At 35.0% G+C, this 25,912-nt stretch overlaps 1 protein-coding gene across 4 annotated transcripts in view; it reads left to right on the top strand.

Moving 5' to 3' along the window:
• Window positions 1-325: 325 nt before the first annotated feature.
• The window catches only part of LOC119836083 (protogenin A-like), an 81,250-nt gene continuing 55,663 nt past the window's right edge, over window positions 326-25,912 (top strand). For all 4 annotated transcript variants that reach the window (XR_005288080.1, XM_038361324.1, XM_038361333.1 and 1 more), the window contains exon 1: window positions 326-464. Coding sequence is in view for 3 of the 4 variants with exons in the window: in XM_038361324.1 (XP_038217252.1) it covers window positions 407-464 (58 nt within the window). In the remaining variant the exon portion in view is untranslated. The remainder of the gene's footprint in view (window positions 465-25,912) is intronic.

Genomic DNA, 25,912 nt, shown 5'->3' with positions numbered 1-25,912 from the left:
TAATAAATAGCATATTGAAATATACAATTTATACAACATAATTTTGAAACATGTTAAAGTAAGACGTTAACTGTAGAATTTGTTTGACGAAATTAAATACAGTTAGGAATACATTTTTTTATTTAACTGAATTTAGACTAGTCGAAATTATATTCGTATTCTCTCACAGACTCTATAACTCTATTTAAATAAGAATTTACTAAGACTGCATGATAGAGCGATATTTGATGTGTAGCGGTCATAAATTGTAGAGTCGATAGTCGGGTTCGACTACGTTCATCGACTAGCGCGCACACACGCCTAGCCGCGGGACCGCGTCAGTGCGCCGCAGACAGCGGGCTGCGCCGTTCGTGTCCACGCAGCCCGCTTTGACGAAATCGTGTTTAGTGCAAATGATTTTGTTTTTATGGCGCTCATATTACTACAAGTGTTGGTGTTGGGTGTGATCGCGGCTGCCGTCGACGGTGGGTTGTGTTTAATTGTTATTGCGTATACCACGTGGTAGCCCGGGCAGTGTTTACGGCGCTGGACGCATGCGCCTACCTTGTTTGCGTCTTCAGGTCATACACCGGCTTAGCCGAAAGCCTGTATACATACCTTGCAGCCAAGTAAGTCCTGCAGTGCGGCCGATGCAGCGGCCGGCCTTCCGCAGCGCAAGCGACAACATAACTGGTAAAGATATCGAACGAGATTCAAAATAAACGCATTAATTGAAACATTAGTCAAACATTCGAACACATACATATTCAATGAAACAAGTCTATAGGTATAAAATTAAAATGTAACGCAATCAAAACATGAATTAGGGTGTCCTTGGAGTCACGGGTCGAGTGGAGTCGACTACTCGCTAGTTGAGAATTCATGAGATTGAATACTATAAAATATATAAGCACGCACACATTCGCGACACTTGTTTTTCCGTCTGTCGACGCTAAACATGGAAAATACTTGAATAAAAACGTTCCCAGACTATTACGCAATTTGTAACGGTAAGACAACATTTCTACGTGAATTTTTGTTTTTAATCGACCGAACAAATTGTTAATTCTCCAAGACAATAGTAGGTATGTTTGGAAAACGTGAGTTTTGTACAGGTGAATATGTAATTATGGCGTATTTGTGGATTGCTATCGTAATAACTTCATTTCGCTACAAATTTGTAGCGCTATAGAGGTATTTGTGTCGATCAAAGGCACGAATTAAATGATAATAAATCTTATTCATCGTGTCTAGATGTTACGCAGATAGAAAATTAAGATACGAATATCGTCTGAATTAAGTAAATTACAGTTATAAATGATATTTGATTCGAATTGCGCGATAAATTTTACGAAATTGTTGTTATTTTAGGGGAGATGTAACTCGGTCACCTTGCTTTTATTGCCAATAAATTGTAGAACGTATTTGTTTTCGCTAATATGGTCTCCGTTAACGGCGAAACTATTTGTTGAATGAGTTATTGTTCCCTATAATAAGTTGTTTATGTAACTGTATCAAATAGCTTGTAACTTGTGCGAGAGCTTTGCTAGAGCCGATATAACAACTTTATATAATTATACGGAGTGTATGTAATATATTCTAAGGCATTTATGCTTTACTGTGCCTTAAATCCCTCAATTAATATTACTTTGTACAGAACAAAAATTAATAAGGCTTGGCGCCAAAATACTCTTACTAAAATTATTATTGACATAGACACTTATAAACTTTTCTAATCAGATTAATAAAATTATTAATTATTTAAAAATGGAATTTAATTAAGAACAACATACTTAAAAGCATTAAACTTATAATACAGTTCATTTATTTATTACATAAATATTTCCTAATTTGTGTTTATCTTTAGTTGATGCCTCAAATAATGTTTGCTGTGACAGTCAGGCTTAAGGTTTAGATTTCCCAATGGATAAAACATAATGCCAGAATAATTTGGAGAACTAAGGAAACTTCGGATTATGTCTGTCAAAAAGTCTCTAGATTTACCCATTAATATTGATGTGACTGTAACGAGGATCCTCCTTTTTTCAGGCTGGTTTAAAGCCACTTCGATAAAAGATGAGCTTAAAATAATTATCGTTTTGCGAGCAGAGCCGTGAGCAAGAGCTAGTATGATACACAATCAATTTTCGTAGGGATCCGATGAATCCGAAGATAGACATCTGGCACACCCCACTAAGGGGAAAAGGGAATTTACTTTTTCTTTGGCCCCGGGCATCTAATCCCTTGCCATTTAACAAACAAGATACCTTTGTATTGAATGAATATATCAAATATACCTGTATTTGTTTACTAAAACGCTACGAAAATTTGTAAAAGTGATGTTAAAGGGGATTTGATTATTCGAACGTAATGAATAAAAGTAAATTCCATAAAGGATCCCATAGACACGTCACAGATTCTACTATTTTAGTATCTTTTCTCTATGGAATTATATACCAGTAGGTGAGTAGGTTACATCCTTCTACAAATACAGATGGATTACATTTTACTAGCATTCCACGCGCTGCTTCGCCTGCGAATGCAGAGGTTGGAAGAAAGCTAGTCCCAGAGTTTCACACGCATAGTTTCCGTTCCTGGAAGATTTCCGTAAGAATAGCTATTCCATATGTTTTATCCGGTTTCATACTACCTATGTGCCGAATTTCAACCAAATCGGTTTATAAAATTAGCAGCGATTTAGGATTTTTCTCTAGAATTGGGTCCAAAGTTATCTTGGTCGAGCTAACATTAACATAGATTAAATTATAATTTAATCTGATAATTACTCCATTAGATACCATCGTGTCCAACGGTTGTGAATGCGAGGCAGGGATTCCTCCGTTTGACTCCTGGTAGATACTTAGCTTGATATCCACAAGTGGACAAAATTTAAAAAGTTCGTTCATTACTCCATAACCATGTTCATAATACCTATGTACCTACTCGTGCTTATCCATACTTCCTTACTAATATTATGAATGCGATGCGTCTTACGTCCACGCCGCAACGGAGACAGGCTAGAGCGATATAGGCTACTTTTTATCGCGATGAAATATCTCATACCCACGGGAATATCCTTAACCCTTTGACTACGCGGATCGTGCCGTGCCTCTAGCCTCCATATACCTATTTTCGCTTTTATAATATCAATAAAGAAAGTAAAGTAACTATAGGGATTCTATGATAAGAGCTTTCTCGTACAAACACACGGTCAAGGAGAAAAGTTGGAGTTATAATAAACTAGCGGTCCGTCCCTGCTTCGACCGTGGTACATATATTTTTATCCTATAGCACTCAGGGATCACGTATGTGGAATAATTTTTGACATCGGTCGAATAGTTCCTGAGATTCATTCAAATATATCTATATGTACTTATGTATAAAAATTTCGTGCCACTATGCTAGTTACTATACTCCTCCGAAACGCTGAACCGATTATTGTGAAATTTTTTGTGCATATCAGGTAGGTTTAAAAATCGGCCATCATCTGTTTTCAGTCTTCTAAATGTAGAATAGATTTTGCCGGGTCAGATAGGATATATAGATATTAAAAGTGGGATAGCATTCTTCAATCTGTAAGTATGTAATATTTAGTATCAATCGTACTTTCTATTGCGTAACGAATGCGTTCCACAAAACATCGGATCCGATATTTCCTGTCATCGATTCCGCAGACACCCCCGCGTGGAGCCACCCTTGACATTCGCGAGTTGCCAAGGTCATTGGGGGCTTCCGACTGTTTGTGAGGAGTTCCCTAGTCGGTGGTACAGTCAGTACGTAGTGTTATTTGCGAACTTTGCTGCGTAGTTTATGATTGAGGGATTAGCTGTCTTGCTTACTCTCTGGTGATCATTGAAACGGCTGACCGGCTAAATTCTAAGCGGAATTTGTAAAAGTCAACCGACATTTCAATAACGAGGGAGGTTCTCAATTCGCCTTTTTCCTATGGCTTAACTCTGTGGGATTTCTATCGATTGATGTGATTCTTGTTTTGTTTGATATCAAATTTTTCCTATTTTAGAATTTAGTGGCCGGTGACTTTTCCTGAATAAAATAATTCAGGAAATTCTTAAAAAAGTGACCTAATCACTGCTAAGTAGTATTTTATTTAAGAACTAGCGGTCCGCCCCAGTTTCTCTCGTATTTTTCTCTCAATACGAACCTTCTTTTGTGCCTCAACAAAAGAGTTATCCGAATTTGTCGAGCCCATCGTGAGATTTACGCTTAATAAAATATTTGATGATTCATTTTTAAATATATATATATAGAAGATATAATGTATGTCGATTTAGTATATTATGACAATCATGTTCGCTACAAAAATGACGCACTATTTTTATTGGAGAGTCCAACTTGTTTTAATTTTAAACAATTTTTTTGCGATATCTGCTATTTACTTCTCATTATAAATGCAATTATAAAAATAAAAGCAGACTACACGTAAGATTAATGCAACCATTGTGCTAAAAATAGTTTTTCGCAAATTAAACACAAGTGAAAATGGTTATTTTAATACAATAAACCTGTAAATAATTAAATTACACTTCATTATATCAAACAATGAGAGAAACTATCGAATGTAGAACAAGAAATTTTATAAATGCTATATTTTTATAAAATAATAAAAAATAAAATAAATTCGTTTTGATATTAGTCTATGCTTGTTATTTATGCGTTTTATCATAAAATAATTTAATCGTTTATATTATGCCATACAGTTACACATACACACATTTGTTTAAGTGCTTTACAGACTAGTTCGCGCGCCCTGACTCCGACCAGTATGGACAATCCCAGGTGGTGACTTTTTTAAGTTAATAATGGTATTTCATAAAAGTATGTACTGCGGGCTGATAAATGGAAAATTTCATACAGATAAAACAATTTCGTTGAACCACAGATTACAAAAAATACGATACGAAGTTTTCGTTAGGATCATAAACTGCTGAGTCAACATTTAGTTTTCTATTATTTATAAATAAATATTGTATCATTTGGTTTCCCGGGCTGGGCGTGAAGCCAACTTGATATTTGAAATTGTCATAATAGTATAGAAATGATTTGAGTGATGAGGCCTTGTTAGGAACTTGCCAGAGTCATTTGCAGCGTCGTAACGACCGAGGCTCGTAAATCTCGCTTCCATGACGTTTATTATTATATATATTCACTATTGAGCGAAATTACCAAATATTCACATACTCTTATAACATACTAGGTGCGCCCCTCGGTTTCACCCGCATAAGTCCGCATCCCGTAGGAATATCGGGATAAAAAGTTACCTATATGTTATTCCAGTTGTTCAGCTATCTGCGTACTAAATTTCATTGCAATCGGTTCAGTAGTTTTTGCGTGAAAGAGCAACATGTAGTATGTTACCATTTATATCTAAATATAATGTCTAAATCGCTTCAACCGTACCATAATTAATAAAAAATATTCAATACTTCACCGGTACTTAACGCTTGTACCATATGTAATTTCACTTTATTTATGTCCTACTATTATTATAAACACGAAAGTATAGATGGATGGATGTATGGATGACTCTTTCACGTGTAAACAGAATTTCAATAATTGGAATGGATGGGAATAGCTGCTGCGATATACGCTCGATTAATAAAACACTTCTAGGAATCTGAAATATGAACATTTAATACAGCACTATTGTGATTTGTTTCTTTAGCTATTAGGATTAATGAAGTGTGCTTTAATTGTTCCGGGAAGTACGAAACGAGTAAGAATCGTGCTCTTAAATCTATATCGCTTTGTTGTCAGATTTGTCGATTCTGTAGTGATGTTGTTTAACTATTACGTTGAACGGTTAAGTAGTTTTTTTTAAATAATTCTCAATTGATATGAACTAAAACTTTCTATGCATGTAACATCATTCATGGCCAGTTGAATGGGTATACTTATTTCATAGATATCGTCTTATTTTTCCTAGCCTGTGTGTTATTTTTTTAATATTATCGGTAGGTAGACTACGATCCCGCTCGATGGGATCATGGGTAGTGGCGATGTGATCTACTTAGGTGTAGGTCTGCCTATTCACAGTGGCTTTGAGAGGACCAGGTGTATGACTCAGGAAAATGCCTGGTAGGGATGGAATTCCATTCCTCAGCTGTTTTAATTATGAAGAAAGACTTCTAATAGGCGCGGTATCCATAATGAAAGGATGGAATCCTTCACTACGTAGTTGAGCCTACATGCTACATAGGTTCTCTACATTAAACCTGAAAGCATGACTCTCCTATATCCATCCAAGTAATAATATTCAGTTAGGTATAGACTCTTTAATAATAATTTAGACTCTATGGTCTCAATAACCTTAACAATTCATAAATTTAGAACTCACATGGACATTAAAACGTGGTTAGACAACTTAGCCATTATTGTGTGCGCAATTCGGGGCACAAACGGGTTGTTTTGGGACCCTCAGGAAGGGATCGTGAGTGCTGGTGGCCGGAGTTACAGCGTTTGCACGACTGCGCAAACAGAGTATTGTTAGCCGATTGTAGTTGAAGAATTTGTTACTCCGGGACATCAATTGTTTGTTGTAAGTTGTTAACTGAGTTAATAATAACTGGATTATATCATGTAGATAATTAGTGCAAATGCTATAGCTAAAACGAGGCAACCTTTCGGCAATGGACAAAACACATTAACACAAATTTAGTGACTAGTTACTAGAATCAAGTCTATTAGATATTAATTTATCTACTGATTTGGATATATTTAAGTTACATTTCAATAATAATAACTAACTTGATTTTATGCTGTTATTGCTAATTAAAAAAAAAATATAACGTTAAAGTACAGACAACAATGAGTGCTGTAGTATTTTTTTAATCAAAAAGATAAAGGGGGGTGATAAAATGAGAGTTCACACGCTTCTAGTTGAGTTTCTTTTTAAATTTCATAATACGATGTAGGTATGCTTTTTTATTTTTAAAATATTCGAATTAAAGTCGAAATATTTGTGTCTATTTACAGAATATAAAAGAAATGCTAACTTAATAATTTAAACTGTTTATTGAAATTTCTATGTAGTGTTTTATGAATATTGTTCATAACTAAAACCGTTTCTCTATATTAGTTTTGTACAATAAAGAGTACCTATATAATGTAATCAATAGGTAAGTATAAAAATCGCTTCCACTTTACTGAATATAATCTCGCTTGCACTGTAGCCACGCCCACTGAAGCCAGGTCGCGGTACCTGACCTTCCTCAAGCTCTTCACCCCCGGCCCTATTACACTGCTATTGACCAGGGTCAAAGGGAAACGAAAATGCTTATAATTTAAGTCCCGCGACCCCTTCTGGGGTATAGGGCAGAGTTAAATGCGCATTCGTATGAATATGGTTAGATGGAATGGTCAATGTCTGCGTCATTTGTGGGGTGATAAGTGTATGAGCGTTGTAATTTTGCAGTCCTGGTGTCGATTCCCGGTGGAGGACAAAAAAGATCGATTCGGGCTAACCTTCTTGTTCGTAAAGAAAATCGATCAGAGAAACAGACGCGTATTGCAAACGTCCCAAACCTCGCAAGGGGACATGGCGTTTCCCTTCGGATGGATGACATGCATTGTCACTTATCTGGGTTTCGATACCGAATTCTAATCCGTGATGTCTAGATAACATGACGTTTTCGAATGCATAGAAACTTTTGTTCGCTTTCGCTTTCTTCTTTCTTTCTCTTTCTACACATTGAAATAAAGAAGCAATGTACATCGAACTATAAAATATGAAGACTGTGAATTAAGATCTAATATCAAAACCGTCTGTGAGAGACCCAACAAGGAACTCTGTGGTTGCTCAAAGAAAATGTATTATTTCTGTTGAGATCTTAGAACCGATTGATAAAACAAAACCAGAATATTTTACGACTTCGGTTACTGAATAAAAATATTTACAGCAATAAAATACAGTATTTCCAGCTGGTAACGAGCATTTAGAATGGATTATTGTTTCGTTTGGCTTGGGTTATTGAATTTTTATACGTTTTTCTTTATTATTGACGTATCGTTACGCCCCGAGTTTGCCCATGTTACATATATATAGCCTATACTCTATAGGATTCAAGGGTTGCGCACATACCAATCGGAATTTTTGAATCCGATATTCAACACGTTCAAACAAACAAACTATTCAGCTTTATATTAATAAGTTTAGATTTACAGATCCGTCTAATTTGCCTCGTATTTGTTGCTACTAAAGTTCTGCTTCTATTCAGTGTATAATGGAATAAATCTATGAAAGTAGAATACTACTAGTTGCCTAAGTTGATATCCTGTCGTTACTACGTTAGTCATGATCCCGGGAGACCTTCAAGGCTACCGTTCCTCCCTCCATTAAAAATAGCTAAGAAGTTAAAAGCAAATCAAGATAACAACTTTACGAAAACCGGTCGATCGAATCACAAATAGATCATATTATATATACGTTTCTGAATATCTAAATAATAAACACCTCTCACTCCACCATTAGTACTTCCTACTAATCCTACTAATATTATAAATGCGAAAGTTTGTAAGGATGTGTGTGTTTGTTGCTCTTTCACGCAAAAACTACTCAACCGATTGCAATGAAATTTGGTACGTACACAGCTGGACTACTGGAATAACATATAGGCAACCTTTTATTCCGATATTTCTACGGGATACGGACTTACGCGGGTGAAACCGCGGGGCGCAGCTAGTATTCTATAAAAATATTAGGGGACAGGATTATATATTGATATCTCTACAAGTACCCACTGTAAGAGATACCAAATTTAAAACTTAAGAGTCTACGCCAGAGACTAAGGAACCGTCCTTGAGGCCGGTTCGCGCTTAGCCGGTTGGAAAGAGACGCAATCACTAAGCACGATGAAATGCGACCGTAAATTAATAATGGCGAAATTCAAATCAGGTATATTTGTGTGGTTCATTGAATTATACGAACGAGTTTCGTGTATTATGGGCTCCAAGGTCGGCCCAGCACGCTCGCGTTTCCTATCTGTCGATAGGGATTAGGGATGCGCGAGGATCGATGGTGGTGTACCGGTGGTGTACCGTGATCGGCGGATGGCCTGTTGTAAGTTGGGAGATGGAGTCTCAGGAAGTTCGTAATAATTATAATCGATGAAGTGAACATTTTACTTAGTTTTTTTTATTATTCTTCGTTTATTTGGAATACTTAAGTAGTTGAGAATAACAAATGCAATTTTTGAAGTTTTGTATTCAATTGTTGACTTTCACACAAAATATCGTTTGTAAGACTGTGTACACATTAATGTGATTTTTAATTTATTCAAGTGGTTCTGGTCGACGGCTATTATTATAAGAAGAAATATACTTTGAACTAAATTCATATAGTAATTAGGCCATATTTTATTTTACACTCGTACACGATACAACACACAGATAAAAGAAAAATAATGCTACAGTCCAAGTTCCTATCACTGTTGGATTGATATTTAATCACGATCGAATAAAATCGACCAAAGGGGGATGTGGGAGTGGGTGAGGTACATAGAAATCAGTTTTTCTCAATTTCCGGTCTACTAAAAAACTACTTATAACTTCCACTAATTCCTACTGACGAATATTTATAACTTAACTAGTTACTACTGACAAGCATTGTCACACAATTACAATATTCATAATTTATCCTGCTAGACAGAAAGCTTTCAAGGTTACCCATATTTTGATTCTGAGATGCAGGTAATATTCTAGTGGAGAAGGCAGATCATTGTTGTGAATTCAATAAATTTTTATTTTTTTTGAAGCCTGGTATTTAATAAAACCCAGTCAGATGTTTATTTAATTTTTAACGATTTGCTTTGATATGACGTTACCTATTATTAAGTACTATTAAGCATTATTATGTACTAGGATACTTATAAATAGGACTGAAGTGCTGAACGACATCTCGTAAAAGTGTAATGTTGGAGTGGTAACTCATTCAAATGCAGTATAACCACGATTTTATATCTAAATAAAATATTTTATGATCGATTCTCTGTATAGATATTTGATTGGCGAGCCAATAAAACTTCTCTAATCACTGAAGAAAGTTCAGTTAAGTATTATTATTTATAGTGTTTGTGTGTATCTGAGTGTTCCTTTATAGGTATAGTGAGGATGAACTGATTTTAGTGGGATTTTTATCGGTGATATTATCTGTTGTGAGTTGTTATTGCTGTTTGGTGAAAAAATTAGTTTTCGTCGAAAATATTGACTCTCTAGAACTAGTGTCCATTTCCCAGGCAAAATTGTAATTTACTGTTGTTTTTTGTTGTTTTGTTTCTGCCTCTTTATATATCACCGATTCTTTATACAACTATATATATATCTTTATACTTAACTATATATATAACTATATATTTTATCTTTAACTATATATTATCTATATATCTTTATACTAACTTAAATTGTGTTGGGCATTATATTTTTAAGGTCCAACACATTTATAGGGTTGTATCTTAATTTCTGTTCGGAGCTCATCACTAACGAACGTCGATAATCGATAACGTCTAATCACTAGGCAGCTGTCGGGACCGGATAATCGGATCTGGTCGGACGGCCCTTCCCCTCGCCGACGTGGGAATCGGTGCGAGCCTACTCCAAATTGTCACTTACTTGTCCTTCCTTGTTCTTGACTGACTGTACCAATGGGTCAGTATTTAGAGTGCGGGTAGATCGATACTTGTCTTTGCTTGTATTTTTTATGTTCGTTTGGCTTAGTATTGTAAAGGACTTGAACCTCCAGACGGTCTGTCCATCTTTTCCTTTAATATCACGGGAAAAGTCGTCGTGCCGAAATCTAGTGTATAACACATGTATACAAAACAATATGAACGTTAGTTAAATCGTAGTTTAAAGCCAATAAATTATAATTTCAAAACAACGTTATCAACGTGGCTGTTGGCGGTGTTTAGACGCGGCGGGCGGTAGGGCCCCAGACAACTTTGTGCGCCCAAAGAGTTGGCTGGACGCAGATGTGACAGATCGATTCGCATCATCAACCTGGAACACGGTAGATCTATTTGAAATTTGGGAAAAAAAAGCATGTTAATAGAAGTATATTTAACAACAGAAGCGTTTATAAACACGTACTTATCCATGCTATATATACAAGTAACGAATCCGGCTTCTCCGAGCTCTATTAGGCTGATATCGGCCTCACCAAACAACCGGTTTCAAGTCCAAAATCGCTACAATTGCTAATAAATCGGCACCGTCGGTGCTGTGAGTAAATAAAAAACGTATTCATTGAACGCCGAGTCTCCGTTGCGTAATCTTTGCGCAACGTCACGAAGTTTAATGAAGATTTTTTTTTATGGTACGCACTACTGTAGCGTGATCCGGCGGGTCGATGGAATTCAGACGCTACGCCGGCAGCCGAAGGTCGTTAGTTCGGTGGCGGCTAATGAGGCGCTCTCGGGAGGGACGTACACCTGTCTACTTTAACTCGTAGTGGGTCGATGGTGATGTTTCATACTGATTTCTTGAATTAATACAATTTTTAGCTCTTACCGTGTAAATATTTTAGTCTGATTCATAGCAACGTTGGTGGTTCTCGTATTGGAAAGTATTTGGTTGGAAAATCAACTTTACCCATGTATATATTTATATTGAGAACGTGTGTACATTGTAGTACGTTTACTTACGTTTTTTTACTGCTTTGTACCGATTGTCATTAGAATAGATAATTCATTTCTTTTAAACGTTTTTTATTAAGTCGAGGATTCGTATAATTAACATTCTACTAATACTATGAACGCAAAAGTTGTATGGATGGATATATGGATGTTTGTTACTCTTTCATGCGAAAACAGCATATAGTATCTGTATGAAATTAAAAATCCGTTGCGTAGCTTACATATTTAAGCACACATAGGGACGGACATAGGGACAGAGAAAGCGACCTTGTTTTATACTATGTAGTGATAAAACCTTTGTATAACGTTATTGTGTGCAATATTGATTTGTCAATAAGTTGCGGAAGTGGTAAAAACACAGCGGCAGTTAGAATCGACAGTAACCGAGTTAGCTTGTTTTGATTGATGCGCTCGTGAAAATATGATTTACTATCGCAAAAACGTTCACAATGTACACACGGCTCGCGTAATGCGAGTTATTACAAGGTTAATTTGTTTTACAGTACGTTTGTTTTGCGTTTGTGTGTTTGTAACGCGTGGTGTGTGGAGTTCATTAATGAATGTCGTGCTCGGTTAAGGTTTGCGGAGTCCCGATGATAGATTCATCCGTATGTCTTCGTACGTATACGTACATATAATATCGGGAATGTAAGATCGTCCTGGATGGAGTGTAGTGTTTGTGGATCCGCGCCGGGTCGCCCGTGGTACATGTATAGCTGTAACACGCGACGGCACTCGCGTGGTACGCGTAAAAAGTAGCATGCGTGCTTATCCAGACTATAGTCTATCTCTGTTCAAAATTTAATACAGATACGATATGTTGTTTTCGCGTGAAGTAGTTACAAATTCATATTTGTTATATAGGTAAGATGGTACTGTGTGTTCGGTGAAATAATTTTTGAATACGGTACAGTAATGCGTGAAGTAAAACGGTCATACGGACAAACACTTCAGCTTTATATTATTTAAGGTGCGTTTGATTTGTTATTGATGCTTAGTAAACCTTTACATGTAAATTATTTAAAACATCTTTGAAAGGTTATTTACTACTTCAATTATAATAATTAAATACAAAAAATAAACGAAAGGTAACTCAGAGTAATATACTCTAATTGTAGAACTATTTTAAACTATAAAAAATAATAAGGACGTGAAATTGTCTTGTAATATGAATGGTGCAGTGCAAGCGACGCCGCGTGTAAACGCCTAGCGCTGTAATATTTCACAGGGCTTTCGTTATATCAAAATGTGGTGAAATAACGTGCAATAATAAAGTTTGGAAACAGCTGTCGTCAGTGATCCCAAAAGGTTATATTGGACGGGGGATGCCTTTGCCCTCGCTAGAAGTCTAAGAGGATATCCCTTATGTATTTTGTAAGACATTATTTATTAGGATACAAACCTTGCTACCAGGGTCTTCTCGCTGGATGATATTTTGTATATAGAAACCTTTGTGAAATGTTTTTTTTATAAAAGAGGAAAAGTAAAGCTATTTGTAAAGAGAGCTTTTTCTTCCAGACAACCTTAGATACATAGAGGCATATATAGCATCGTAAGTCTTCGTCTAACAAACATCAATTTATTAACTTAATGGTAGGTAGCATATATAAAAATATCAAATATCTATGGTGTTTATGAAATAATTATCTGCTGAATACGCCTGATTGTAATGATTTGATAGCTGTTTCTATAAGTAATCAGAAATAAGTGTATTTTTATTTATAACAATAAAATAACACATTGAATTACATTAAATCTTGAAAAATCTTTTATTTCTTGTTGAAGTGTCCATGTTAACCATGGAAATTATTCATTTTGTCACAAATCTTAATAAAATATTTTATTATTTACACAGGTTTACTTCAGCCAGTCGCATTAATAAATTAATAAGTATAGTAGACTCTGCCTTGTTAACGTCCCGGAAAATAATATTAATAAACGTAGTGGTTCAAAACAGTTTCAAATTCGGTTAAGTGGTTACTGGTGGTAGTACATACACGTTGACGCCCTCTTATCATATATATGTTTAGCAATATGTATGAATACATAACGGACGGTTTAGTATTATTAATAATTATTAAAAAAAGACTAAATCACCCACTCAAATAAAAAATGAATCATCAAAATCGTTTCACCCATTCGAAAATTCTGATGAAACAAACCCAAATACCTACACCTTTTTTTTTAAAGTCGGTTGAAACGAATACCTATCAACATACCTACACTCAGTACGTAACCTAATGTAGTGATTGGGTAATACGAATGGTAAACAAAACCGTATCTGTTTTTGTTTAAGCAGCGAGCGTGTAAGATTTATTAATACATATCTATAAATAAAGGCGATCGTAAAATTCTTTGGGCCTCAGTTGTAGGTACCATGACGCTCGCTGCGTAGATAGCCGGCTCGGGGATTGTATGCGATGCTTTGGTGACGCGTCGCTTTGTAGGCGACGCTGTATGATCTATGCTTCTATCTACACTAGTATTATACAGAGGAAACTTTTGTATATTTGTATGTTTGTAACGTAACACTAACAAATAAAATAAATTATTTTAACCGACTTCAAAAATGGAGGTTATCAATTCGACTGTATTTTTGCGTTTGTTACCTCACAACTTTTTAGTGGGTGAACCGATTATTATGATTCTTTTTTTATACGAAAGTTGCCATGTGGTCCTATATAAAGTTCGTTCTGATTGTAATAATCTAAAGGCGGTTTTAATTTTTGTTAAAAATAACTGTTTTGTATTACATTTGCCAGAAACGTAAAGTTTAACAGCCGTTAAACAAATTATTATCGAAAAGTACATTTTTATCACAAATACGTTTAGCTCTTGGCAAGTTATAATATCTATAATCTGAGTTAATGGCGCTGTACAAAGTTTTTCCCAACTTTCCCCGGCTTCCCGTAATAGCTGAAGTTAACAGCAAAACACGGATATCAAACTAATATAGGCTGTTATGGATGTCGTTGGGAACTTATGTTAAATGCGTCAAGTTTGTGTCGCTGGTGTAGTGGTTGGCGCGAGAAGGTTCGGTAAACGTAATTTTCTTCTCTGAGTGAGGGAACAGACTGTGCCTGAATGCCTCAGAGCCTCGGAGCACGTGTCTGCGCCCTCTGCGTTCGTGTCGGTCTCCCGCCCCATCGTTCTTTGAGAATGGTGAAATAGGAATCTGTGCTTGCGCACATGCCTTAGTTATCAATACACAGTATAAAACAACGTCGCTTTCTCTCCCTTATGTCCCTTTGTATGCTCAAATCTTTAAAACTACGTTACGGATTTTGAGGAGGTTTTTTTTTTAATAGATAGAGTGATTGAAGAGGAAGGTTTATATATTTAATAACATCTATTAAACTACTCTGAATTAACGCGTGCGAAGCTGCGAGCAATAGCTAGTATTATGTATGCGAAAGCGTGTTTGTTTGTTCTTTCACGATGCAATGGAAGGATTTTATGATTTTTGTGTCTGAAGATAGTTAGAGAGAGACATAGCCTTTTTTACCGCGGTGATACATTTTATGCAGCCCTCTGAATCAATCTAAAGTCTAAATATACAGAATGCAGCATATACCCTTACTAGAATAAGGAGGAACCTATTGGCCTATTGTGCAGTTAGATGACTCCTATTACCCTAATGTTATTCACACAATTTCACTATTTTTGCACATAATAAATACGATAAACTTGACCTCTAATAGAGTAATGGCCTTGCACTAGCAATAAATAATTTTATTGCATTTGCACAAGCTAGGGGAGGGGAACCTTGACTTTGCTTGTTAGTTCTAGCCTAGAGGGTTGTTTTTAATATAATTTTTCTAGGGTTCAAGGGCGTGGAATGATCGATTCGTTCACAATGAGGGCTGTAATTTGCGTAGGGTTGTCAATGGATGAATTATAGTTCACTGTGTGGGCATTGATTGATTTCCTATTGGATTTTTTGTATTGTGCCAGTGAGGTTAGGAAAATTTGTCACTATTGTTGCGAGTGATTGATACTTGTCTGGAAGAACATATGGGCAAATTGGAAAAGATAAGGCGATAATGGGAATTGTAGCATGAACACATTTGTATGGGAAACAGAGTTTGTTATTTGTTAATTTTGATTACAAAGTGATTTGTTTTTTATTTACTTGAGTATATTATATAATTTTTCAAATACTATTATAATAACGCAGGCAGTAAGTCAATACAACTGACGTTCTACTTATATATTATGAAGATACTGCGTTCATCCTCCAATAAATAAAATTAAATATGGAGTTAAAATGATATTTTCGCCTCAATAAACCAAAATTTCTGACTATATTATATCTTAAACGTAAATTAATTCGGATCAAGTTACATATTTTTCACCGAATTATTAATCTTTTACAAAGTGATTTTACACGAAAATTATATTTTTATATAATGTTCAGGTTGGCAACCCTCGGCTAGCGCAAGTGTGAACTAGGGTTGTGTTTGTATGAACAAATAAGCAAGTTACGTAGCTAGTTTTAATTCCGGATGCCTTTGATGTATTTTATCATTACAATTGCTTATGTAACGTGTGAATGTGTAGTTATAAATATATATTATATATGTCGCTGTACTTATCAAACAGTTATTATTGTATTTTGTATGTTAATATTACACGATTCGTGAGAATCTTTCTTATGTTCCTCTCTATCTAATACTTCTAATAGCTAGAGGACAAATCAATAAATAATTTTTAACTAAAACTACTTATAAGAAATTTTACACGGTACACATATAAAAAATTTTAAACTTAAAAATAAATTTGTTCATTAATTTTTTTTTTTGAAAATTCAATCCATCAAGTGGATGCTTTCGGAAAAAAAAAAAGAAAAATGCTACATTTTGTTCAAATATTTGTTAGGAACTGCGATGACAACTTTCCAATATAATATGGAATGCCTAAAAGAGTTCGACGGGCTGGTTGACCATGGGAGAGGCTAGACTCAAATCGGTGTTGTTTTTTTTTCCAGTAATCAATTTCCTGTTTAGCCCGCATTATATCCTGTCTAGCGTTGAGTACTTGCGATAGGGTTGCCGCGTCTCCGTTTCAAAATGTTCATGTATCATGGCAGGTTTCGATCTAACATTAAAAAATCTTAACTATTAAAGTGATGAAATGTTCCTTGTATATAATCCTATGTTATTAAATAGTGCAGAATAAACGCTATTAATTATCTAATTTCGAATGTAGGTGTAACGTACCGATAAAGTTGTTATGTTTGTCTGTCTCTTTCCAGCAAACTAATTGATTTTGTAAGTACACAGATTTTTTTCCTGGAAAAGCATATGCATACTTCTTTTAAGCCGGGTTCCCTGTGTACCCGTGTGGAGCAACAACTTTGCATCTGTCAATTGTATGACAAGGTGCTGACTCCTGTGTACAGTTTCTTAATGAAAATTTTATATTTGGTTGACCATTGGACAGAGGAGATGTTAGGTAATTAATATTTCGTTAGTCATTATTCGGGCTACATTTAACGAGATATTTCGTAGGTACCACGTGCAATGTGACCTAATAGGTATCGAGTGAGTGAGGACAGGAAGTGGTAAAAAAAGGTTTTAGTGCTAATGTTTCATTGATTATGTTATGTTTTTATTTTATTAAGTATTAAGATTACAACGACTTTGTGATTGAAAATTTTATAATTACTTCATATTACCATGTTCATGTATTTAATACTATTTTATTCATTAAACTTTATCTATAATGGAGCGTTGTAGAATAAATCACGTAAAATTATATTATTATCTGTGGCTTAGGTTGATGCTACAGGGCTGGCAACCCTAGCGCGCAACCGCATTTATATATTGTACCGGAAGTATGGCTGGTAAGAAAGCACTTTAGATTATGTTCGTCTATAATTTTTTTTAATAGCCCATAATAATCTACGTGCTGTTACGTGGCACTTTTTTTAATCGATTTTTAAGTACTCTGATAAGTAGAAACAAGACGTTTTTCGGCACGTGGTGTTTTTACAAACTGATAAAATTATTGTGTCAGTGCTGTAGAAGTCTACATTGTCTAAGTGACATGCGCCATTTTCTTTTATTCCAAGTTAAGCCGAGAGGGGACGTCGAGCATATTCTTAATATAAGTAACAGTAATAATCCACTAGGCCTTTTTTTCTTGTTATTTGCGTAGCTAGGTAGCTTGAGCATAAAACTCAGTTTTACTCATTTAAATTATAGTTTTTTTATCTTTCTAAGTAGATTCTTGTTAGCAAGAATTCTCGGTTGATGAATTGATAGAAGTTTCGGTCCGCCCCGGCTTCGCCCGTGGTACATACATAGCCTATAGCCTTCCTCAATAAATGGGCTATCTAATACTGAAAGAATTTTTTGAATCGGACCAGTAGTTCCTGAGATTAGTGCGTGCAAACAAACAAACAAACTCTTCAGCTTTATAATATTAGTATAGATTCCTTTTCCTTACTAATGGTGAAGGTTCTTTTAAGTAGACAAAACGAAACAGGAAAAATTGTTCATTTAAACTAGAACTCGTATGGTAAATGTACAATCGGATTTTCAATTATTTTTACAGTAAACGTTGTGTAGGCTCTGGTATATTACTTGAGTATATAAAAATTCGAACAAAAGCCACTGACACATTCTTTCAAATGCAATTTAGGGATGACCGCGGGCCTGGGGAGTTTTTACGACTTCATTACTTAGAAGACCGTCCAGGGTGGGGGTGAACGCCTGCGGGGCCAGCACACGTATAGAGATTTAATGGTTGGTGACGCATTGGACGTGGCCCAGCGGTTGTACTGAACTCGATGCTATGTGGCTGGAACATTTAAAGACTGATGCCCTCGAAAATATTGGAGATAGGTGTATGGTTTTAGGTAGATACGTTGATGACCTTGTAATAGAAACTTATTGTTCATATTCCTTATTATAATGTTATTCAGTTGGTTGATTTCAAATGCTCACAGCGAATATGGTTATGTGATAACAATTGATTATGGAGCTTGCAATCATAAGGGGCTAGGGTTCGATTCCTGATCCTGGAAAATATAAGGGGCGAATTTTTTACGTTTTTGTTTGAAAACGACAAACACACATCTATCGATATATATCATCATTAAATACAATTCACCCTCGCCAATCCCACTTATAAAATTAGAAGGAAACCATTCCTTTCTCCGTTTCGCTTTTAGATATTTCTATCGCTAATTTTCGCGTAATTGTTGGCATTATACGAATTGATTGAAATTTACCGTTGAATGGATGGGATAATCGAATCAGCTTTGGGACTAAATCAATTATAGACTAGATATATAGGCCTAGATATCTCACGGCCACTTAGTGCAAGGGTATAATTGGGGACTGCTGGGGCTTATTCAAAATCTTCGTTAGACCTAATCGGGTAATTCAATGATCGGTGGGACAAAAAGTTACGGCATATGGAAGTTTTTGTCTCTTCTAAATTTTGGGGAAAGTCGTTTGTAGAATGCCCCTTATATATCGGTATTACTTGGAATTTATGTGTACTTTATTAATATTTATGACAAATTAAAATATTTCCACGAAATTACAATAGTCGTTGTAAGAATGGAAAGTTTTCAAAAGCTTATTTTCAATTGAAATAAATTAGTTTGAGAAAAATTTGAAAGTATTTTTGAAGAATGATTTCTTCGTAAATCTTAATTTGACTAACTCTCCGACTGTAAAGAAAATTATTATTTATTGAAAGTTTTGAATATTCATTGAGAGTATATTGAATAGATGTTTAAGTGAGCTTAAGAATTATCAAAAAGTTTTCGGTAAAAGTGTTAATCTGAACCACATTTACCTGATTATTATTTGTGATTGGAAATATAGATTTGTTTGAATTAGTATTAGTTAAAGATATTTTGTAAGTATTCATACAAAGCGCGACTATACAGAAAACGAGTAAGTAATTAATCGTTTATACCGGAATGTGGTTGAGTTTCTTTGATCCACCGTAACTTTGAACTGAACAGAAATGTATATGTGAATAAAATTTGCGATTAGCATGTTGTACGTAGAACTTATTTTTTGTTCCACAATACAAAACAATATATTTTAAAACATGTTTTACACATTCAAATATATTTTATCAATTATTTGTTAAAGTTAATTTTCTTTAAATAACTTTCTAGATGTAGCCATAATACAGTTATACAAAATTTCGGATACCTTAATTTGGTTCTTTACTAACAATCTTAATTAAAAAAGCGGTGTATAACAAAAAACAAATTAAAAATGACTAAATAGAGATGCTGGAAATTATTCTTATGAATTAGTTCTTAAGTCTTTCAACTTTATCTGATATATTTAAAACTGGCTGTGCTGTGCGGTATCACCCGCGGATGAACCCACGGGCAATAGCGAATATTGATATAGCTCATGCGTTATTCTTATGTATAATCTATATTATTGTAAAGTTTCATTTTAATCCATTCAGTAGTTTTTAAACTGCTCTAGTGAAGTGTAAATTTTTGTATCAATTAGATTAAAGCTTATTATGAGCGTCACGTTCTTGGAAAAGCCTCTGCGACCATAGAATAAATTGAGCCGCTATGATTTATATGTTTACAACTAAGGATATCTATGAAATGCGACGATTATTCAAATACAAGTCGGAATCTACACATGGCGCCGCCACTATACTATGAATTTTAATCACGGCTCGCCCATAATGCCCCTCGTGAATAAATATTTAGCTGCGTAATTACAGGTTTACGTGTCTCGAAATTCACAAGAACCGGCCGGAATGTGCGTCAAAAATTATGGCCCTTCGTACACGCCTAGTTGATTGCCTCCCCCGAAGCGGAGAGACAACGCGAGCACCGAGATGCGATGCTAATTTGTCTATGATTAGTGGATACAAGCAGCCAGTCATTAGGCCGATCCGTTCTCTGAATACTGAAGCCGCGAGAATTAAAGCGTAGCAATCGGCGGAGTTCGGGTTTCCCGCGCGTCGCCAGCGCGCATGGCGGCCCGTCAAAAGGTCGACGAACCCGGGCGAGGTTACAATTTGCTAAATAACACCCGCTCCATTCATAAAACCTTATTTAAATGAATCGTCATAATTATGTTTTTATTTTTGGCCGCGAGTATGAAAATGAGGAAAAAATAACGTTAATTGTTGCTTTTTTGTGCGGCGTACTTGCGAACAATTCTTATTGTTTGATGGTTATGATAAACATTTATGAAATACAAGATTCTCGTAACGATTTAATAGGCAATAAGCTTGTTCTGTCATGGATTATGATTTGAACATATATTGGTTTATTTTGAAAACAAGGAGATTAAAAAAACAATTGTAATTAAATGTTGAGTTACAAAACATTTAATTGTATTTTTATAATTACATAATTAATCACATTTACGTCTGCTTAGTGTAGTACGTAGTAGTGTTGTAGTAAACGTTTATGATAAATAATCACGAATAAATTATTTTTTAATGTTTCATGTAATATGTAAACTGTGTATGTATTAATAACAATTATTTTATATAATATGTATCTTAATTTTACAATGATATACAATAACAAAATACCAGTCAGTAAATTATATGATGTAGGCTCTACTAAATAATATGTATTCTTTAAATATATAACTTTTTTTCAACAAAAAGGTAACCCATGGCCTTGGAGAAAAAAGTACCACTTCAAAGAATTGCGCCAATAGATGAAAAACCCACCCATTTTTGGGAACGTCGCTTTAAAGATTGTTAGGGATGCCCTGCTCTTTCATACAAATAATACTGAACCAATTTGGGTGAAACGACGTCTTATATTTAGCTATTAGCTTCTATCCAGGGTTTGCTGGTACTTGACAACATTTCCTATAGTATTTTCTTGTGTTTGATTTTACGCGAGTATTATACATTTATAGTAGACGGAGAGTCTCCCCGTGACCACGTTCACTGTAAAGTGTTCGAAACGTCGGGTTAATAATATAATGAATAAATCACGTTTAAAATCCGTTAAAAAGTTTTTAATTTCTAAAATCATAACGCTCAACCCAACTACATACGGTATTTGTAAGGATATAAATGTATTTAATTCTGTTAGTAATTTTATCGGTTAGAGCTTTCGTAACGTAGCAGGCAGGTACGATACTCAATCTGCCACCTAGGAAACTGGATCAGTGAAAGTAAGATATATTCGATAATCCTTATCATATGGGTGTAAGGTCCATAATGTAATGAATTGATTTCCGATATCGAATTTATAATTGCTTTCTAGCAACACTGGTAAATGTCTAACTGCGTTCACTTAGTTGCATTGGTTCGACGCGTGCTGTGTAATATCTTTAACCGACTTCAAATAAGTGAGGTTTTCAATTCAACTATTTTTTTGCGTTTGTCACCTCATAACTATGATTATCCTCTTTTTATTTAGTTTAAATTTTGTCGAGTTGTAACAAATTGAAGGAGGTAAAGTTTTTTGTTAAAAATGATTATTAACAATGTATTAAGTACTTAGCCTTAAAAATGCAGTTTAATATTGAATATATTGAAGACTTTTTTAAATTGTCATAGTTACTGAATTTATTTTAACATTGAAAACGTAAAGTTTTATAAACTTACAAGTCAAATAAATTAAGAATTATACTTTGGAACTTGTCCATATTGTAACTGTACTTATATTGTGAAATGGATACTTGCCCCGGCCATGCCTGGGTTGACCCAGGGTTCCCACAGCCGACAGACAAGCACATGGGACAAGTTTCAATGATATTTATTGGTTTAATACTTTCACACAAAGAAGTTTTTATAAAAACGTTACTGTAAGACCCATTTTTTATTTGTATGTATGATACTACGATGCCTGTAACTTTCCATACCAGAACTGTTGATCGCGATTGAATGTATATCCATAGATATACATAGATAGTTGAGACCTTGACTTTTTCATACATAGAAGGATAAAGGCGAACTTTTATCGGTCATCTTGAATATGAAATTTGACGTAATGTGTAGTAAGATTTAACCAGTCGAGCGCTTTCATTTCACGCCCATATTTTGTGGCAGCCGCTACCTTTGACCGATTCTCATCAAACGTATTATTGGGTTTAACCAACCGCACAGAACATGGCTTTAAAAAAAATAGTTTCAGAGCTATAACGGCCACAGATACACAGTGTCATTTATTTACAGTCTGTCATCCTTTTTACATAGATGTGAACCGTCTCGAACTATAAGACTTACAATTAAAACTAACTGAACTCCAAATGGTCCACCCGTTTAGGATTTTCGTCTACGACTAACATAATGTCATTGACTTCTCAATACAATGCGTTTGCAATTGTTTCGTGTGCGAGTTTTTCTTCTAATTTCTATATACTGACGGGTAAATTGCATCTTAAGGGATCCTCAATCTAAGACCAGCCACAGATAACAAATATGGATGTCACAGCAATGCGTAGTATGTATAGCCATAGCTGATAAAGCTTTGTCATTCTGTACTACGTAAATGTGATTTGTTTTTCTGAAATGTATTAAAATTTTACGTTGCAACCAAGTGAGCTAGAATTAAAGATGTGTGATTATCTCACTTCACACTAATATTATAAATGTCAAAGTTTGTTTGTATTGATGTTTGTCTTTCAATCAACCTGAAACTGTTCAACCGATTTTGATGAAATTTGGTATACAGACAATGTATGAGCTGACTTGGGTGATAGGATACTTTTTATCTCGACTAAATGCTCCCTTGGGATAAAACAGGAATCTTGATATCCAACATACTACTACACTACGTTTTAATCAAGGATTTTTTTTCTGGTTGTTTGTTGTCAGTTCCCATATTGTGCTATGCAATTAAAATAGCTATATCATTAAATAAATAAATAAATTAAAGGAAACATTTCGAACCCAGAGACGTTTCGATTAATCTCTTTTAACGTACCCAATTGACTTTCAGACAAGATAAATTGAAAAAAAGTAGAAAATTCGAAGAAATTTCGTCATGTTTGCTTCGGGTCAGGGAACTTTATTAAAAGCAAAATGGATGTGAACGGACCAACAACGAGCGAAACTTCCGAGAAATTGGACAATGCAGTTCTACTATCGAAGATTAGATTGAAGTTCCTGCATTAGTGGGAAGTACGGAGTCATGCAGAACCAATTATATTGAGAGTCGTCCATGCAGTTGATGTCTTTGATGCTGGCGGAATTCTAGTATTGCGTCTTTGGATTTTGTGTTGGTTCGTCCACACCATTTAAATTGACCCTTTTTAATAAGAACGGAAACGATTCCGGCTCAGTGGTTAGTAGGGTTTGGTTTCCTCAAGCGTTGAAGAGATAAAAAATCATACATCAGAATGGAGTATCGCGTATTTTGTTAATGAATGCGAAACGTTTTTTAGATTCTGCCCGCAGCCGTATTTGCGTGAAAGAGAAACCAACATTCTTGCGCCAAACTTTCGCATCATGGGACATAGCAGTAAGATTAAAAATCGATTATAAAACTAATAAACATTCACCATGTCTTTGCAACTATGCATTAATTAATTATTAAACTTTTAAATCCCCTAACGTGTCGTTCGAAACGTCGTTAATTTGATAAATTATCAGATATGAAACTCGGAAATGCGGAACCATTAGTGTTATTTGAACATTCTAGTGTTTTTTTATATCTATTTGCAAAGGTATTATTAACATAATAAAGTGGACATTTTTCAAATAACTATGACACTTACGTAAGTCTCCGGAGTATGTAATACTTATTAGAATACTTGTAGTGTGGAGGAAAAATTTCAACCCCACGGTTATTTATTAATTATGAATAAAAAGACAATGCACCTGGTGACAATGCCTTTAGTGCACTAGGGCATTGAATGCCATGCCTAGATCGCCATGCGTGAAATAATATAAGTGTTATTCATTATAGTGCAGGCTCTAATTACTAGGTGTCTTTTTGTTTCGATGTTATCTCCGCCCATCCCCCTAGTATTATATAGACTGTACTGTTTTGTCACTAAGATTTAATCTAGCGTTTTAAATTAAAGTTTTATGTAACAATGTGTTCTATTATGCTTGTGTAAATTAAGCTTGGCTGAAATATATATTACGCTATTTGAAAGCTTTCGGTAGTTCGATATATAAGACTTAACAACAAAAAGCTCATGTGATTTTTGTAGAAATGAACACACCTAAAACATTAGTATCATAGTTTTATGTTTATCTATTTATGAATAAAAGGAACAAATCTAAAACAAAACAACTCCGCGTCTATCCACCACATTTAAAAATTTATAACTATATCGTTCAAAAAAATCACATCAGCGAGTCATAAAATGCCAAATGATACAACCTATTAAATTTAACCGAACGACCCTCAAGTGCATTCACCCTAGATAGGCTTTGCATGGCGCTGCGCCGGCGCAGGTATTTCCGGAGCGGCGGGGGCGGGGCGGGCGCGGGGCGCGGGCGGGGGGGCGGCGCGCGAGGGGCGAGGGGCGTGGGAGCTTAGCGGAATGCCGATACATCGGTATGCAACGGCCGGGTTAGGCGCGCAACTGTTTGTGGTCGGTGGTTAGGCCATGGTTGTTACTATTATTGCATTTTTAGGAATTTATATAGAAATTAGTCCATGCGTTTGTTATTAAGACGTGTTATCTAGGCGTTAGCGCTTGCAGCATTATTATATGCATGCTATTGTATGCGAAGTTGTTGTCTGATAGATAAGTTCCGAGATTTCCGGTCAGTTTAAAAAAATGTAGATGATGATTCATACAATTCTACGAGATCCTTTTTATGGTATTGAACTCAATATCTTCTTGACATCAAACGAAATGCGCAAAAAAAACGGTTAATTCTTATAATCTTCATTCTATATTATTTACTAATTGTCCCAGTGCACCATTCGGTTTTGAGACGTTTTAAATTACTCTAAAGTCTAAACCCATCACTATTAATTTTGCTTATCTTTATGTGAAATAACTTGAACGTTATTAAAATAAAAAATAATCTAACTCTTTCATATTAACATATGAAGATGGAAGAGTACTCCTTAATATATGAAATAGTTAAGAACTATAAAGAAAATTGCGATAACTGAGTAGTATAAAATTTGGCACTCTCACAGACGAAAGGCTAAATAATGGAATAAAAATATGTTAAAATGCATAAAAAGTACATTTAATATATAAATTATAAATACATTGCACACACTACCATACATTTGACACACATGCATACCTATATTATACTCTCGAATATCTATATATATAAAATTCTCGTGTCACAGTTTTCGTTGCCATACTCCTCCGAAACGGCTTGACCGATTCCTC

This window comes from Zerene cesonia, chromosome 3 (assembly GCF_012273895.1).
Source record: "Zerene cesonia ecotype Mississippi chromosome 3, Zerene_cesonia_1.1, whole genome shotgun sequence".
In the NCBI taxonomy this organism is placed as follows: Eukaryota; Metazoa; Arthropoda; class Insecta; order Lepidoptera; family Pieridae; genus Zerene; species Zerene cesonia.
This window is presented reverse-complemented; position numbering and strand designations above follow the sequence as displayed.